Raw genomic sequence first — 18,035 nt, forward strand, 5'->3', positions numbered from 1 at the left:
GCATTGTTCATTTGCTGAAAAATGAAAAGTTATATTGTTTGCTAGCTAGCTGAAAAGACAAAAATGTCACATTGTTTTCTAGCTAAAACATTAACAAAATGTTAGACTGTTATTAGCTACCTAAAAAGTAGTAGTGGCTCAGCTCAACTCAAAAAGGCAGCTGTTTTAACAAGGTAAATATCCTCCAGTATAAGTTTAAAGTTAATACTGGATCATAGTTTGAGTTTTGGTGTGACAACACATAATTTAATCTACGTTTAGAGTAAAAACTTACCTAAGAGAAGAGAGGTTTAAATTAAAATTTCTTGATTTTAAGCCAAGTTTAAAAGTATTAATCAGGTTAAAAATCATTTTTAATCAGGTTTAATCAGGTTTTAAAATGAATCTTTGTTTGTTGGTTGCAACCCAGTCTTAGACCTGATCATCTGAAAAGTGAATTAAAATGTAACAGTCTCTGAGTGGGACATAGATATAACACTCAAAAGTTTGATTGTGCAGAAGTATCTAACATTTTTCAAAAACAAAACACTCTGTGCAACATTGTTCCAATTCTCACCAAAGCCTGTGTGCACAGTCAAAAATACACAGCGTTATGAACGGTCACATGGTCAGTCCAGGAATGAAACAGAACCACCCTCAGACCATGACGGCCGAGCCAGAGCAGCGCGGGGAAACATATACTTAACTGGGATACCATGTGATTTGGCTGCAACGGGGATACGCATGTACTCCTTTAACTGCACATTAACTGGCCTCCATGCAATAACAAGTTAACCTTTTATCTGGCTATAACAAGCTCTACCGCTGTATCCAAATAAACAGAGGATGCTGTTCAATCGAACCCGCTGAAAGGACTTCTGGAGAATGGGTCAAAAAACACCCACCATTTTCCAAGCTAAAAACTCCCAAATGTTTAGGTTATTGTGCCACACAAAAAGAGGACTGTGCACACTCTGAAATCAAAATGCTGTTTGTTGACACTGCTGTTAGTTTTTGAAAATGTTCTTTTTCAGCTTGGTTTTGCCGGAGGATTACAAAATATGTTCCTAGTTCTCCATGTTCACAGTCTTCACCAAAAACACCAGATCATGGGTGATAAAGTTGAACAAGTCGAATGTGGTACGAGTTCAGACATAAACAACCGCTCTTGTAAGACTATAAACTGAAACAGAATACTGCAAAGCCAGCATCAAATCATCCTTCAAACATTTCAAGATGCTATCTGCCGCCCTCGCAGCTCCAAACCTTGCACTGCGGTCTTACCTGAGTCGGTGGCTGTGATCAGCAGGACGTATTTCCCCTGAGCCTCGCGGTCCAGAGTCTGTGTCAGGCTCAGCTGACCGCTGGAGGACAGGCTGAAGGCGCCCTCGTCGTTGCCCCCGCTGAGCATGTAGCTCAGCTGCCCGTTGGCACCTTGGTCATCGTCTCTGGCAACGACCTGGAAAACACAGAGACAAGATTTTAGGAGATTCTGAGGATAAAACTTCCTCTTCTTGTACAAAAAAATGTGTTTTTCATTTCCAGGAGGAGATCAACAGTTTGTCTGGAATAAATGGAAATACTAGAGGATCAGAGGGAGCTGTAACAGCATGGCAGCAGTGGGGGGAAGTAACTAAGTACATTTACTCAAGTACTTCTCTCTGTGTTTCACTTTGATGCTACTTTATACTCCTTTTCCACAGGTGAAATATTGTACTTTTTACATTTATTTGGCAGCTTTAGTTTAAAGTAACTTTTATGGATGAATATTTTAAGAACATATAAAATATGATGCATTGTTATACAGCAAATTAAAACGCCTACATTTGATAGAATTAGCTCCCCTGCATCAGCAATAGTCATCTAATAGTATTATAAATGATAATGTAACATTGACAGAGCGCATTTTGCCTGCTAAGGAGCACTTCTATACTTTATAGTTCAGTATGTTTTGTTGATAATCATCAAATACTATTACTTAAGTACTTTTCAATTGTGTTGTCCACGTTTTACTTGAAGGACCAGTATGTAGGATTTAGTGGCGGACTGCACGGCGTGTAAGAGAGGCAGTTATGGTGGCTGTGAAACTCGTGATATGTCCAATCTAGAGCCAGTGTTTGGTTTTTCTGTTTTGAGCTGCTGTGGAAACATGGCATGGCAGCATGGCGGCCTCCAAGGAAACTGACCCACGCCCTCTGTAGATAAAAATGGTTCATTCTAAGGTAACAAAAACCTAACAGTTCTTATTTTCAGGTTATAATATGCTAATACAAACATACTTAATGAACATGATATTCCATTCAATTAATCATTTTCCCAATGAATCCCAGTAAATGTTACACACTGGACCTTTAAGTAAAAGTTTTGAGTATATCTAACATTTTTACTTGATTTAAACATAATTTGACATGCCATAATGTTGCTAACAAGCTCACTAATGAATCTAAACCACAGCTCTGCACCACTAAAAGTTGAAGACTGATTGACAGGTAGACGCCATCATATGATTGGTTAAAACTGATTCATTCTAGTTTACGAAAGCACCTGCATTCTTTGCTGGCTAGTTAAAACGCTACTTAGGAATGTTAGTGTCCTCATGATGGCTCAGTGTAGAATGATTTTGTTCATCTCAAAAATGCAGCTGTTTTAACTTGAACCTCCTCCAGTGAAAGTTTAAAGTTAAGTTTTGGTGTTAAGTTTTGTAAAGTGAAGTTTAGTTTTGGTGTGACAACATTAAATGTAATCTATGTTTAGAGTAAAAACTAAACAAAGAGAGGTTTAAAAGTTTGGTGCAACATTATTTTAAGTAAAAACATGATTTAATCAGGTTTTAAAATTAATCTTTGTTGATTGGTTGCAACCCTGCCTTAGATCTGATTATCTGAAATCTGATTAATATACACAAAAAGTGATTTAAAATGTAACAGCTTTTGACCAGGACATACATATAACACTCAAAAGTTTGATTGTGCACAGGTATCTAACATTTTTCAAAAACAAAATACTACTGTTCCAATCCTCACCAAAGCCTGTGTGCACAGTCAAAAATACACAGCGTTATGAACGGATAAAAGTTGAAGATTAATTGACAGGTACAGTAGATGCTATTACAGTATATAATTTATTGGAATTGGTTAGTTCTATCTTATGAAAGCACCTGTCATGTTTTGTTTGACGGGAAGAAAAAATGAACAGATATTCCATGATTTTGATTTGTCTACTTTAACAATCACAGACGGGACATCCTGAGTGAAAGGGAGGCAGTGTTATGAATGACAGTTCTAAAACCTTAAATAAGCTAATGAGTTAACCAAATTTGTAGTACAGTAATGCTAACTTAATAAGTGCAGGTATGTGGACAGCATTAGTAGTGCACTAAACCTCTCACCACGGTGGTCTTATTTTGCTAAATGCCATGACAAATATCTGACCGAAATGATAAAGAAATGATATATGACTGCAATTTGCTCTGCTCAATTAAAGCTTTACAGGGTTTCACCGAAATCTGAAACCGAGCTAAATTGCATGACAAGGCAATTAACATCCCAACTGCCCTGATGACTAAATGAGCCATATATAAAAAATGGAGGGGAAGGACTTATTTCCAATGACGGAGCAGTTCCATTTTCGTTCGCTTGTGTACCTTGTGAGGAAATGAGGGTACAGTTATGTGGTGGGAAGGGGTCCAGACGGGGTGGGTTTTGCCACACAGGAACACACATCTGTATGCTAACCTGGCTGTCTGCGGCGTGCACGGCATGGAGGGCCGGGGAGCCCACAGTGCATTTGGGCACACCAGTGAAGTGAGGTAGTTTAATGCTGCAGCATGAGGGGGAAAAAATCGGACTGAGTAATAGTTTCATACTTAGAAACCATTAAATGAACGTCTGTCCTTTAATCCCCACACAGCAGCCTGGAGTCGAGGCGAACCCTCAGGTTCTCCTTTTGTGGATTCCCGGGAAAAGTCTGATTAGACAAAGTGAATAAGTAATGATCTTCCTTCCCTCAACAATTACCTTCATGATGCCGCTCAGGGCCGTGATGGTAATTAACCCACAGCTGCTTCAGTGGAAAGACCCAGTGAGGATGGTGGTTATACTGGGTTACTCCCAGCTATATTTGGTTGTGTGAATTAGGCTTCTTGGAGATTTCTTGAAAGAATGCTCAACTAAAAACTTCTGGGGATTAAAAAACACCAAAACAAAACTATAAAATGTGCAAGAAAAATATTTTTTTGATTTGGGGAATATGGCACAAAAAAAACAAAAAAAACACTAGGCAAGGGATCAGATCTGAAGCCCGACTGGAGAAGAGTGGAAACATATTTTCCATGGAGAAAAGCCTTCAGTGGCGTTCTTTGCTCTTCCTTCAATGAAGAAATACTCTCCAGTTCTGATAAAACTGATGCTACTCATAGTATCTATGCTAGTAGTCTCTCCTAGGATGCTGATTGGCTGCATCACTTTTGGTGCGGACACAAACAGATAACTTGAAGTCTGGCAAGATGGATTGTTGATCTTGTGATCTCACAAATCAAAAATCACAAGTTTGTCTCCAGCAACGGAAAGTAAATTGACTCAAGATCTGCACTTCACTTGAAGTAAAAACAAATTATGATCAGCAAGTAGAATATGATGATTTGGTATAGATTTTGCTGCCCAACAGTGCCCAAAATAGCACTATTGGCTCCTGTGAAAAGTCCCTCCCTTACTGCCTGTTTTTACAAGAAGCATGTTTAATATGGGGGAGAAAACAGCACTGTGTTTTCTGTTTCATGTGGACTTTAATGACGTCCTAACTGCTTGTCAAGAGAGAAAACAAACATACTGACCTGCAGGATGTTTTTTGGCAGGTCCTCCAAGTTCTCCTGAACATTGACGGTGTAAGGGGAGAGCTCAAACACAGGCGGGCAGTCGTTGACGTCCAACAACACGATGTTGACTGTTGCCTGGTCCACCCTGGGGCTGCTGCCCCTGTCGGCAGCTTGGACCACCAGTGAATATGATGAACGCGCCTCACGGTCCAGCTGCTTGGCCACTGAGATCACCCCTGTGACCGAATCAATCCTGAAATCAGCGTTGGTGTTGCCACCTGAGATAGAAAACCGGATCTGCCCATTGGTGCCCTCGTCCGCATCGCTGGCGAACACCTGGATGACATCAGTCCCGGTCAGGGTGTTCTCCTCGATCTCAATGTCGTAGATGTTCTGTGAGAAGCTTGGCGTGTTGTCATTCACGTCCAGGACCATCATAGTCACGTCCATTGTCGAAGACAGAGGGGGTTCGCCTTTATCTGTCGCTACAACAGTGAGGGTGTAGTTGGACAGCTCCTCACGGTCAAGTTCCCCGACCAACCTGACGTCTCCGTCAATGTTGCCGATGCTGAACTTGTTACCGAAGGGTCCTCTGAGGGAGTACTCGACGTAGCTGTTGGGTCCACTGTCAGCGTCTGTGGCCTGGGCAGTGAACACTACCGTGTCCACCGGCGTGTTCTCCTGGATGTAGGTCATCTTCTGAGAGGTGAAGGTCGGTGGGCAGTCGTTGACGTCCAGAAGAATGACCGACACCTGGGCAGTGCTGGTGAAGCGGGTCATGGGAGGTGGAGCCAGGTCGTTGACTGTGATCACCAGGTTGTAGAAGGACTGGGTTTCTCTGTCCAAGGCCTTCTTGGTTCGGAGGATTCCTTCCTTGGTGATGGCAAAGTGGCTCTGGGGATCACCAGACGCAATTCTGTACATGAGCTGGGCGTTTGGGCCTGGAAAACATGCAAAGACAATAAAAAGAAAGGTTAGATTTCCTTAATGGTGACCTTTTAAAGCAAACCATGTAACTTCACATGTTGATTAGTTCCAGATGCCAATGAGATGTAACAAATTGAACATTTTGATCTAAGCACTCACAAATTCTGTTAAATAAAAGGTTTAGAAAATTATTTTAACAGATTTTTTGGACCTTAATAGATACATCATAAACTAAAGACTATTAAGTTATTGCTACCATTAATTCTGTCACTGCTTTTGCCCTTTTTTTTGTTTGTTTCATTTTGTTTAGTGCCGTTGTAAGCATACTTTATTGTGGTTGTTGTTTTTTTTCTTCTTTAATTGCTCTTTTGCTTGCTTTTCTGTCTGTTTTGTTGAATTGGGTGTATGGGGGTGGGGAGGGGATGAGCGGCCTAGTTGTACATAAATAGATGTTGAAAAACAAAGAAATATTATTTTCATTTTATAGATTAATCTGCGACTTACATTCTTGACTAATTTATTAGTCGTTTTGTTTCATGTAAAGGACCCCACACAATAAATGCACATTAGAAGAAGGAACGGCTGTTTTAGGAGATTTTGTCTCACAGAATTCACTCTAGATAATCTTTTGAAAATAATAAAGCCAACCGTATGTCTTTCCTTATTGTTCCAATGTCAAAAAAATGTAATAAAAGTTAAAATATTCTATGGCTCGTTTTGCTTGGGACCACTTACAACCCACTCAAGGACCCCTGTTGGTCCACAAACCACTGGTTGTATGAATAAGAAATTACCAGATAAGGCATTTTTCCCCATAGTCCATGAAATTAAATATTGAAATGTCTTGTTTTGCCTGAACAGCAGCCCAAAAATAAGAAACTATATTATGTGTGGTAAAGAAAACTACACAATCCTCACATTTTAGAGGAATAATTCAACAGATGTTAGTAATTCTTGTGTAAAACATTACTCAAATAATTATTTGATAATAAAAGTAATTGCTGACTAACTTTCTGTCAATCATCTCGTTGCATTGCAAGTAAAGGGAACACGTAATCCTCTTAAGTTGTGAAAAGTATCAAAGTGTCTTTACTTTAATACTTGGTGGTTAAAAACTGTACAATACTACCATTTGATAGTACTTTTTATTTAGAAAATATTATCTTTATCTTCTTTATTATTGTCTTTATCTTTATTGTCTTGTCTGAAAGTTAATTTGCAGCAAAACCAGAGAGTGTTCAGTGACTTTTTCTTTACTAGCACTGTGTGCAAGTGGTTAATAAAGAAACAAAAATACAAATAAATCTTTTACTGTGTATTTAGGACCTTTTCTCTTTTTGCCATGGCACCTTAAGTTATTGAGTATTGTGACAACCCTAGTGTTTTCACATATGCAGTCAGTACAAGGCGCTTCATACCAAAAGACACTGAACAACAAGACAGACAAAAGATCTTCTGTGTGAGCCTTTAAATTACATTTGTGTTTTGCTCCCAAGGTTAAACGTGTTACTTTCCAAGAGTGGAGAATTAACAAAACCTGGTGCCAAACTTTAATTTGAGCAAACAGGGGGAATCTGTGAAGGAACAGGAATGACGCTGAATGCTCTCTCTTGTTACATATCCTATTTTGCACAATTAGACTGAGAGATAAGGTGTATTTTTAACAAAAATGTGACAGTCACAGCGCCAACAATCAATCAGTCTACAGGGAACTATTTTAGCGTGACCTTCTATTAAAAAAATAACCAGATAACAAGCAGACAGTACGATGTTATAGAGGTCGTATGTTGATTTTTTTTTTTGACAAGCATCCATTGTTCCAGATGTGTTTGTTAAATATTCTGTATATGTCTGAATTAGACACTTATATGCGTTATCAACATCCATTTCCTCAAATTGTGCGTGTGAAACAGCTGAAGCTCCGGCCGCTGCTCCTGTCCTCCAAGCTGACGATCCATTCCCGCAGCACGACAGATTGCTATCAAAAGAGAAACACCACTGCAAAACCACTTCCGAAACTGATAGTGGCGTTGTGCAATTTTGGGAAAATCCCTCTCGACTGAAAAACATTTATTTAAATGAGATAACTGCAGTTTGACAGAGTGGACGGATGGAGCAAACTATCTAACCTTGAAATCTGGCCTAATCCGCAGCACTCCTCTGGAACTGGGGGTTAAAATGAGCTTAAATTGAGCGTCTGTAATTCAACTCAACGGGGTATTCATGTGGAAAGCGCCAGCACCTTCCCACACTCCAGCGTGTATTTACAGTACACAAGTAATCCCTTATCAAAAGCTTGAGTGCTACTTCCATCCGAGTTTAGGCTACGCCGTCTAGAGACATAGTCTGGGGGTCGGGGGTCAGGGCTTAGGAAGTGCTAACAATGGCAGTGTTTTATTTTGACAGTGGAAAAGCGGCAGCTATATATCTGAGCGGACGACGCGGTCAGATTATGTGGACAGTGGAGAAAGAAGCCAGACTCTGGTCGAGAACGAGGCAGCGTATTTCCCAGGAATGTAGGTCACAATAACCACATTAGGCCTGGGTGAAGCGGTAATTACAGCAGGAGGAGAGTGGCGGTGACCGTTCAGATACCACACGGCACTACACAGACACGGAACCCGCCACCTGAAACGCAGAAATACACTCAAGCCACTTAATCATACGGTGAAGATGTATTTCAACAAATCATTCATGTGTGACGCAAAATAAAAATGAAAAATAAAATGCAGGGTTGAGAGCTTCTGTGTAACCAACTGTCATAACAAAATGACAGGCCTGCATTAAATTAAGCTGCTTTGGCGAACTCACACTTGATTTATATGGTATGGAAGTACATTACTGCTTAAAACATTCTCACAGAAGTGCTTTCTTTAAATATAATGACCTCTCTGGGATGCTTGTGCAGGGTTTAATTTGACTTAACTGGGATTTAACTACAATTTATAATATTCATCTTCTGACATATTTTTCTTGCACTGATATCTTGATTTGGCAGGATTGCCAAATGTTTCTACGTGATTTACTGGTGAAGACAGTAGTCATCTGAAATCTGATATAGAGGCAAATCAGTGCCAAAATGACTAGTTGCGGTTTTGCTTCAGATTTTATCTGACAAGTGGTGTTTAGTGATTGCCAACTAACCATTAACTGAAACAGTGTGTCTATTTGCACCCATGTGAGAATAGACACATGGCAGCTATTTGGCTCTTCACACCCGACCCCTTTAGTGCAGTTATAAATAGCAGCAAATTTTCTGAAGATATGATCTCGTGGTGGATGAATGGATTAGGCACAGGGACTCCCTTGTGAGACAGCAGGGTTTGAGGTTAGGATTTGACTGTGGAGTGAAATTAAGTCAGTATTAACAAACTGTGTGCAAATAGCATTGTTGGCTATGGACACTCAGGTGCAAATAGCCACACTGGCTGTAAATAACATCTACCGAAATAAGATTCAATAAAAATTATGTTAATAATAAACAATGAATATATAATACAAAAGATGCAAATAGATGAAGTTCATGACTTTCTGCAGATACTTTTCTGATCAAATATAATTGTTAGACAAATGATGAGCAATCCAGTAATGGAATAGTGCGTCTCCTATATGTTTGTCAGTAAATGTTGACTGACAAATTGTATTTTCATCAACAACATCATATGGATGTAGGCGATAAACACACTGCACTACATTTTATCTATTGCAACTCATTTTGCCATCGCGATACTGAACAATGTTATCTCATGACGTAGATTTTCCCCGTATCGTGCAGGCCCATTAGTGTTTATGTGAGCAGCAAAAATAAATCAATGTTTACAGGCTTTTACCTGTATCTGACATTTTGCTAAGTCCGTCCTCCAAACAGCAACTGTCCAATCATAGATTAACAAAAGTACCTAGGCCATTTCTAGACAGGCCATTTCTTGACATGTTGAAAAGATGTGTATGAGGCTTGAATAAGCGTGATACTCTGTGTCTCATGAGTTTGAAGTGCTGTGTCTTTTTTTAAGTATTTCAAAAATGTAAAACCCAACAACAAACTTGTGTGAAATGTTTTAAACTTTGTCTTTATCTGCTGTGACCTAAGCTGCACATGTTAGCATGTCCAGCTAACTAGCTTACTGCCTGCGGTAACGTTACCTCCAACGTTAGGAGGCTTGGATTACACCAGACAAAAAGTTTGGAGGCATTTTATGTTTTTTTCTGTTGTGTTTTTATGCTTGAAAACTGGTCACCACTCACTTCCATTTTTTGGGAGATTCTGCAATGCTGTTCATGACCTTCAACTGACATGAGGGTGAGCACATAACGACTGAATTTACATGTTTGGGTGAACTATCCCTTTAACAAGTGACAGTAGCCATTTTCTACTGAATTATCTTCTATTTAATTACATCTACTGTGTACTTTTCCACATGTACGTACCGTCATCAGCATCACTGGCAGCCACGGTGACAATACTGGATCCAGGTGGCAGGCTTTCAGAGACAGACGCGCTGTGCACGCTGGTGTTAAAGACGGGCGGTTTGTCGTTCACGTCCAGGACGTTGAAGTACACTCTGACTGTGCTGGCCTGCCCCCCTCCGTCCTGCGCCCTTGCCGTCAGAATATAGTACTGCTGAGTCTCGTAGTCCAGCAGACGCGTCACGTTGAAAACCCCCGTCACCGGGTTCAGGAGGAACGTCTCGTCCTCGTCGTCCTCCTCCAACGAGTAGGTGACCTCTCCGTTCACCCCTGAGTCAGAGTCGCTGGCCAGGATCGCCGCCACGATGGAGCCTGCGAGAGAGTCAGACGGGTTGTAACACAGAGGCGAGAAGTTAGACTTTACTGCCCTATAGAACAAAATGACTTTAATATATCTGCAGGGGGTTATTAGGGCTGTTTATTAATACCAGTGAGTCAGTGATCGCTCCGCCAGTCGCTAAAATAACAGACTTGCTTGGCCTGAAATGTTCTGGAACCAGAACTCCTGCATTCATTGGTGTTTAAACTGATGACACCTCAGCAAACAGCTAATTATGAAGTGTTTTATTCGTCCTTTATATGATCATATCTTAACTACACTCTCACTGGATATTCTTCTTTGATTTCCAGACTTATTTGTCTTTGACTTGTGATTGAAGCGGTGAGAAGAGCGCAGGAGCTGCGCCAGACATTTGTCAGTGTTGCCGTAAATTCTGCTGGTTGCTGATAGATTTCCATATAAATCAAATATCAGTTACTGTCCCCTTGACCCATTAAACTCTTAATTTCCCCCTTAAGGAAGATAGAGAGGATTTTGGAGAGCTGCAACAGTCAAATAAAAATGTTCCAAAAAATTTAAAAAGAAAAAAAAAACTTTTATAAACTGCTACAAAGAAGCTGCTCCTAATAATGTGAGGCTCTTGATGACCTTAACAGAGCTGTCTAAGTTCGGTCTGAGGGCTTTTGCAGAAGACAAAAAATTGCTTGTCTGAGTACAATCTTCTACTTTATGTCTACATTCTTTGCATTTTAGTGAGTTTCAGTTTGCTTCATCTAAGATCTTACCCGGCGCCATGTCTTCGGGGATGTCAAACGAATAAGTGACACGGGAGAACTTGGGCGTGTGGTCGTTGACGTCCTTGACAGTGATGTTCAGCCTCATGTCGGACGACTGTTTCCCGTCGTCTGCGCGCACCAGTAGGGAGTATTTCGACCGGCGCTCCCGATCCAGCTTCTTGGTGGCGATCAGATCGCCAGATTCGGGGTCGATCCGAAAGCTGTCGTCTGCCCCGCTGATGATGGTGTACGTCACAAGAGCGTTGGGACCCTGAGGGGAAGACAGAAAAAATATAGGTTGTAACTTTAACCTGAATAATTAATTATAATTAATATTCTGTTTAACATGGTTTTCTCACATAAAAAGCAAAAAGAAAACTCTGTATAGGGTCTATCTATCTATTCTTTCTCCCTTATTCTGGTTCTGGGTTTGTGACCCGCCCATCACCACTGTTTGCAACCAGTGAAAGAGTATTGTGCAACAAGATGGCTTGTGTTATTCAGTTTGCTTTTATTGCTGATAATATTGATCAGAGATTTTTCTTGCTTTGGAAGCATGTATTGTTTTGTCTTCTGGAAGATGATGCACAGAAGGATGTGTGTACTTGTGTACATGATTGATCTTATTATAACGGTTAAATTCCATTTCAGTTAGCAATTAGCAATTAGCAACAGATGTTGGCTTTCGAATTTGTTCCCAAATCTAGCTTGCCTGTGGTACGTTCAAAGAAGTGCAGAGATACCTCCTTCTTCAGTAGAGGAATATGAAAAATCCTCTCTAGTGACAGACTTTGTACAGACCAGTCAGTACAGCCATGAGACGTGTCAGGGGACATAAACATAAGAAACACGCATTTTTGAGTTAAATTAATTTTCATAATAAAATCTACATATTTATGGCACAAAAACATTACCTTCACTTTAAGCAAAATTACATAAACATTTGTGTTTCATTATTTCAAACTGACTGAGCTCATCTCAGGCAGCAAACCAAATTTTAATCCAATATTTGCGAGCCATGTTTTCTCAAACACTGTTCCAAGTCTCTCTCTCTTTTCTCAGGGACTGAAAAAAGGGGCCAACAGGTTGGATGCACTTTGCTGAACTCTGTGAGTTCTCAGGCCTCGGGAGAGGAAGAGCATCATGATTACAAGCATCAAAGCAAGTCTGGCTGGTAGGAAATCAGATTGTGTTTACCACACATGTTAGCGTGTCACGTCTCCAGATCAAACTACCGACTTGTCTGGCATGAATGAAACCCTTCACGCTGACTTTTTTTTTCATGTAGACAGTCCATAAATGAAAGGCTTGTGGTTTCAAAAAGACCGTGCAATAGATCGCAAATCAACATGGAGACAGTGAGAGACGAAGGGAAACAAGAAGGAGAAAACGGATGTAAAGGGGTTATACCCAGCTGACCTACACAGAAAAAAATAAACTTAAAAATTTGTCAATATCTTTGATTTGAAAATGTCTTCTGAGAAACACAAATATAAAAACAAACCAGAAAACTTTGACTTCAACTTTAATGTCAGAGACAATTCATTGTATGAAACTCATGTCTACTGATAATACAAAAAAAAAAAAAAAAAAACTACAGGAGAGGTTGAGATTATGCCACTAATTTGGCAAAGTTTTTTGCTTGTTTTAAGAAAACTATAACTTTTTGGACTAAAGGTTACAAGAAATACTTGATTTAATAAAGACGTTAGCAGTGCATATTTCCTTTAACCTGAAATGTGTCAAAACCACAACTCCTTTTCCACAGCTTAAATCACATTATCCATAATAAAACATGCCATTTACAAGGTTCATGGAGAAGAGGTCAGGTCACAGTAGACAGAGAAAATTAAAAAGAAGAACAGGAGCTGAAGGTGATGTTCTAGTGAGACTCCCTCTCAAGAAAACTTTAATTACTTTAACTTTAATTTCATTCTCAATCTTATCACGTTCTTTGATTAAGATTATTTCAACTTGTTTCCAAGTAAAGATAAACTTTTTTGCAAAATGTGAAGTTAGTATCTTGAAATAAAACCGTATAAGGCAAATTGCTGCACAAGTATAATGAGAAATTATACTTGATTGCACAAAATTCTTTGGAAAAATTGATTTTTATGGAGAAGAGGTTGAGATTATATCAGTAAATTGGCAAATTTATTTGATTATTTTGAGAAATTATGATGTTTAGCGTGCAAGGAGACAAGAGATACTTGATAAAATGGATATTTTAGAGGTTCAGCAACTCTAAACACTTCCTTTAACCTCCAAAAACACATCATACACATTATTTATTTAAAAAAAATCATTCTTCAGGCTAAGGCTTGAGAGGTGAGGTCACACTGGACAGAGAAAAAGAAAAAGAAAAAGAAGCACAGAAGATGAGCAGTGATGTTCTAGTGAGACTCCCTCTCAGTCTTTGAACTTCTGGGGCTATAGTGTTCCTCTATAAATGCAACTAATAGATCCCCTGTTACCTTGGACAAGTACAAGCGCCATGACACATGTGATCGCTATAGCGAGAGGCTTTGGAATAGGAGAGGACGACTGAATGTGATATGACAACTGAATGAGGCTGACGACAGAGCTTGACATTTATATTTGTGCCGGGGACAATAAGAGATCAGACAACTGTCTCTCGCTGTGTCTTCAGCCAAAAAGAAAAAGCAACATCAAAAAGCTACTGCTATTCAGTGAGACTGAGCTCTGGTTACAGCTGGTTAAGAGCTAAGCTAAAAGAGACCCTTTCAACTATGTCTGCTGTTTTGCGTGATGCTTTTTGATCCCACCAGGACAATGGAAAGGCTTATACGGGGAGGCGTTGCATTAAGCTGTTGCTGTGCCTGCATATTGACACATTTACTGCCTTGGTGGACAATGGTGCTCACATGGCAAACTATATTTTACATTAACTGCATGCATGTAACAATGTGGAAGGGTAACATTAGCCGCCGGAGAGTGTTAGCTGTGGGTTGTGATACAAAGAGGCGAGCTTAATCTGCAGCTTTCAGGCATGTACTTGCTGAGCACGTAAGTTATATATTCCACCCCTCCCCTGTACAATTAAGCAGTTTTCTCCGGGAACACAAGCGCTATTTTTAGCACATTAGCATAAAGTTAAACTTTTCCAACTCCCTGTTGTTGTGCTGCTCCTTGCTGTTTAGCATCTTTGCCCCTCTAGTGTCTTCTTATGCAAAAGCTTCCGGTGAAAATGACTGACGATCCTCTCCTTCTTGTGTCTTTGCTGCTGCATGTTTTAAGCTGCACTGATCAACATTTTTACATTAAAACTGAAAAAAAAACGTGTAATCTGAAGGGGTATGTATGGATGTGATATGACTACTATTATTGTATGGCTTGGGTATGTTAAAAAAATATGGTACACAGGATGCTGCTGGGATGCTGTTTGTTCTATGGAGCGTTTTAGCATCTTTCAGCTCACTGTTTTGGTTCATTCTCAATCGTTTTCAGCCATGACAGGCAAAAAAGCTCTGATGAACCCACTGTACAGCCACTGTGCAGCTCCAAACTGCTTGCAGACAAAGTTAGAAACTACAGTGAAAACAGTGGAGCATTTCAGTTAAAATATTTGCTTGTTTAAAGAGATGGTGGAGACCAAAACAGAGCTAAAAATATAAGGAAATATTGGACTTTCAGTAGCCACACTGACAAATCACAACTTCAGCTTAATGCAAATGGTGGCCCATGTCTGGTGGATGTGCAAGGACGCAACTTTTCATGATAAAGTGATAAAATGTCAAACTTCTTCGACTTCTCCACTGCTCCCAAGTTACTGGGAAATGTAGGTTTAAATTTGCCTTTACAGAGAGATATGACCCTTTAAGTTTTTAAGGTTTTAATTAGCCACTATTGTGCATTGAACTGAGACTGTTTTACATTCTTTTTTTAAAATGACCAGCCTGAGAACCAGACAAATCTGCTGAGCTCCCATTTTCATTTGCTCTGACAGATATGTCTGCCCCCCCTTCTAGAGCTTCACCAGCCTTGGATCTGGTGAAGCAAATCACAATCATCTACTTCATACGGGGCAGATTCTATACCATACAAATCTGAAAAGTCCAAAGTCAGGCTCCTGAAACTCTGAAACTAGGCAGTGCGTATCAAGATTCTGGTGCTAAATTGTCTATTTATTACCCAGAAACATATTTTAACAGTAGATAATTCAGTATTTTACTCATGTTAATGTTGGAACAGATCAGACTGAGTTATGTCTATCACAAAAACTCTCTTCCTCCTCTATCTTTAACAGACTTTGTGCATTAATGTTAATGCACCTACAAGTCTGGACATGGCGGTCGCTTGCCAGGAGGCTTCAGACGGAGTCAATATCGTAAGGCCAAGTTCATGACTCGCTCTTATCTGTTTCCCGTGGCCTGGTTTTATGACGGATAAAACCTCCGTCTTCTCGACCCCAGTCTCTCATTGCATTACCAGAGAAGTGGTCAGAGATCCAGACCCAGTAAAAAAAAAAAAAAAAAGAAAAAAAAGAAAGATACAAGGACGACGGAGTGAGGTTCTGCTCATCTAAGGACCCTGCTGTCATCAATCAGTGGCTCCAGATCTGGCAATCCCATCAGCCACCTGGACCGCGGTCCGGAACCCAACACCCGCGGTTTGCCAATTAATTTTCTGATAGGGTTCAAAGGCAGAGCAAGGGAGGTGGGAGAGGGCTGAGCAGGGGGTCCGTCCAGGCCACAGTCCAACACACACTGTATAAGTTACGAACACGAGCGAGCGTTCACACACATAAAAATACTTTCACCCTCATTACAATGCACTAATTCCTCTTACTAGTCCCTTCTCTCTGTCTCAGCTAAACTAACATCAGTAATTAAGATCTTACACACACAAACACACACTCACACACCGCTCGCCCTCTTGACCTTCACTCAAGGGTTTGACTACTTTACAGATCTCCAAAGACACCGTGGGTTGCTTGAGGAGGAGGAGGGCGGGGGGGCCTGACCAATTAAACAGCGGCGTTCCAGGGAGCGGAGCGTACCAGACTGGAGCAGAAGGAAACTCATTTAGCAGATGAGTGGTTTTTGGGAGCACGCAGCTCCTATGAGAAGTGAGAGGTGCGAAGCAGACAGCGCCGGCGGGGATAGCGAGCTTCCTGTATGCAACAGCACCGAACAAGCAAGCCAATCATAACACAGACTCCTGAAAAACAAGCAGGAGTGTTGTCACTGAGAAGATAAAAGCCCGACCGGCCGCACTGCTGCTTAGGAAATCTGTTTTGAACACATTCACAGCCACAAAAAAAGCGTCTTGAAGTGGGCGTGTGTGCCTCTGGAACACATTACCGTTCATTTTGAGGCTTTCTGAGTCCTCTCCTAAAAACACCCATTGTTGCACTTTTCTTCATTAAGAAGGGTTTTTACCTGTGACATATTTTCCACATAAGGTCAGGATTCTAATAAAAACATTCACAGCCTTTCCAAAAGCACAAAAGGCAGCATATTTCTTTCAAATGAGGTGAGAAACATTCTCAGAGAGGCCTAGGCTGCGTCAAACAAAACAGCAAAGTTTCATATTGATTTTCTCTCGACCCCAATGCATACTCTTCCTTCTTTTTCGGGGTGGAAATGGGCGTAGCGAAAAAAAACGGATGCGTAGAAACAGCATTTTAATACCCTCAACACATGAATCCCACATGTAGCACTGTTAAATTGGATGGGATCATTATGATGTCTGAATTCAGCCCGTCAGCTGGCCAACAGCTTGCACTCTTGGCTACTCTGCACTGGCTCACACATGTGGCTTTCTCAACAAGGGCTCCAAACACGTTCCGTACGCTTAGTGTCAGCGCAACTTAAGTTTCCTGCGTAAGGATGTGGGCAAAGACTTGGCTGGCCTCATATCTGGCTCCGAGTGAGAGCTGGAATGAAGTACAGGCTTCTATTTAGCAACCTATTCATGGCTGCACTGAAGTTTGGAGTAAACATCTCTAGAATCTGTAATTCCTAAAAAGGCTCCTCTACATTCTCTTTAAGAGCGTCTATGTTTTCTTTTGCATTTGAATTCCCGTTTGGAAGCAAAATGTGACTTCCTCAACAAGGAAAGCGTTTTAAATTGATGATTTGGATGACTCAGTGAATGAGTTTCTACAAGTCGCTAAAAGCCTTAAAGGAATAGTTCGCCCTAAAATCAAAAATACACATTTTTCTTCTGGCCTGTCATGCTGTTTATCTATCTGGATAGTTTTGGTGGGAGTTACAAAGTTTTGGAGATATCAGTTGTAGAGATCTTGGCATTGTGAGTCAATATTATGATTTTTTTGCAATTTTTGTTTGCTTTTTTAATACTTTCCCATGTGAAAAATACATGAATCATAACCACAGATATTCCTGTTTCCAGAAACGATGCACATCACATCAGTCAGTCTTTCTGAGGTTTATTTCAGCAGCATCACTGATGTACTGCATATAAAATCGGCAAATTACATTTAGCTGTTCCTGCTCATCAAGCTAGTCCAATAAAACAAATGAATAAAATAACATCTTATACCAAAATTACTGATTCCCTGAAAACTGCATACAGCACAAATGTGTGCCGTAAATTAGCATCCTTCACATTAGAAATTAAAATTGAAACCCATCCTTTTAAGACCCTGGTCTGCATAAAACGTAGTAAATAAAATAAAATATATAACAACAATGAACAAAAAATAAAATGTAAAACAAAAATATGTGTGCTTCCTGCTCCTGGCACACTAGCTGTATTTCCCATTGCCATTTTTGAGTTTTGACCCTTTGAGGTTGCTGTAGTTGGT

The 18,035-nt window shown here is 40.3% G+C and overlaps 1 protein-coding gene across 1 annotated transcript in view; it reads right to left on the minus strand.

Moving 5' to 3' along the window:
- The window catches only part of fat4 (FAT atypical cadherin 4), a 166,217-nt gene that overhangs the window by 60,424 nt on the left and 87,758 nt on the right, over positions 1-18,035 (minus strand). Inside the window, exons 3-6 of the mRNA XM_084719787.1 lie at positions 11,252-11,513; positions 10,148-10,498; positions 4,811-5,733; positions 1,264-1,438 (exon numbers count right to left, since the gene is read on the minus strand). Of these exons, the coding sequence (XP_084575913.1) occupies positions 1,264-1,438; positions 4,811-5,733; positions 10,148-10,498; positions 11,252-11,513 (1,711 nt within the window). The remainder of the gene's footprint in view (positions 1-1,263; positions 1,439-4,810; positions 5,734-10,147; positions 10,499-11,251; positions 11,514-18,035) is intronic.

The sequence above is a fragment of the Lutjanus erythropterus genome, chromosome 5 (genome assembly GCF_056507025.1).
Source record: "Lutjanus erythropterus isolate fLutEry1 chromosome 5, fLutEry1.hap2, whole genome shotgun sequence".
NCBI lineage: Eukaryota > Metazoa > Chordata > Actinopteri > Lutjaniformes > Lutjanidae > Lutjanus > Lutjanus erythropterus.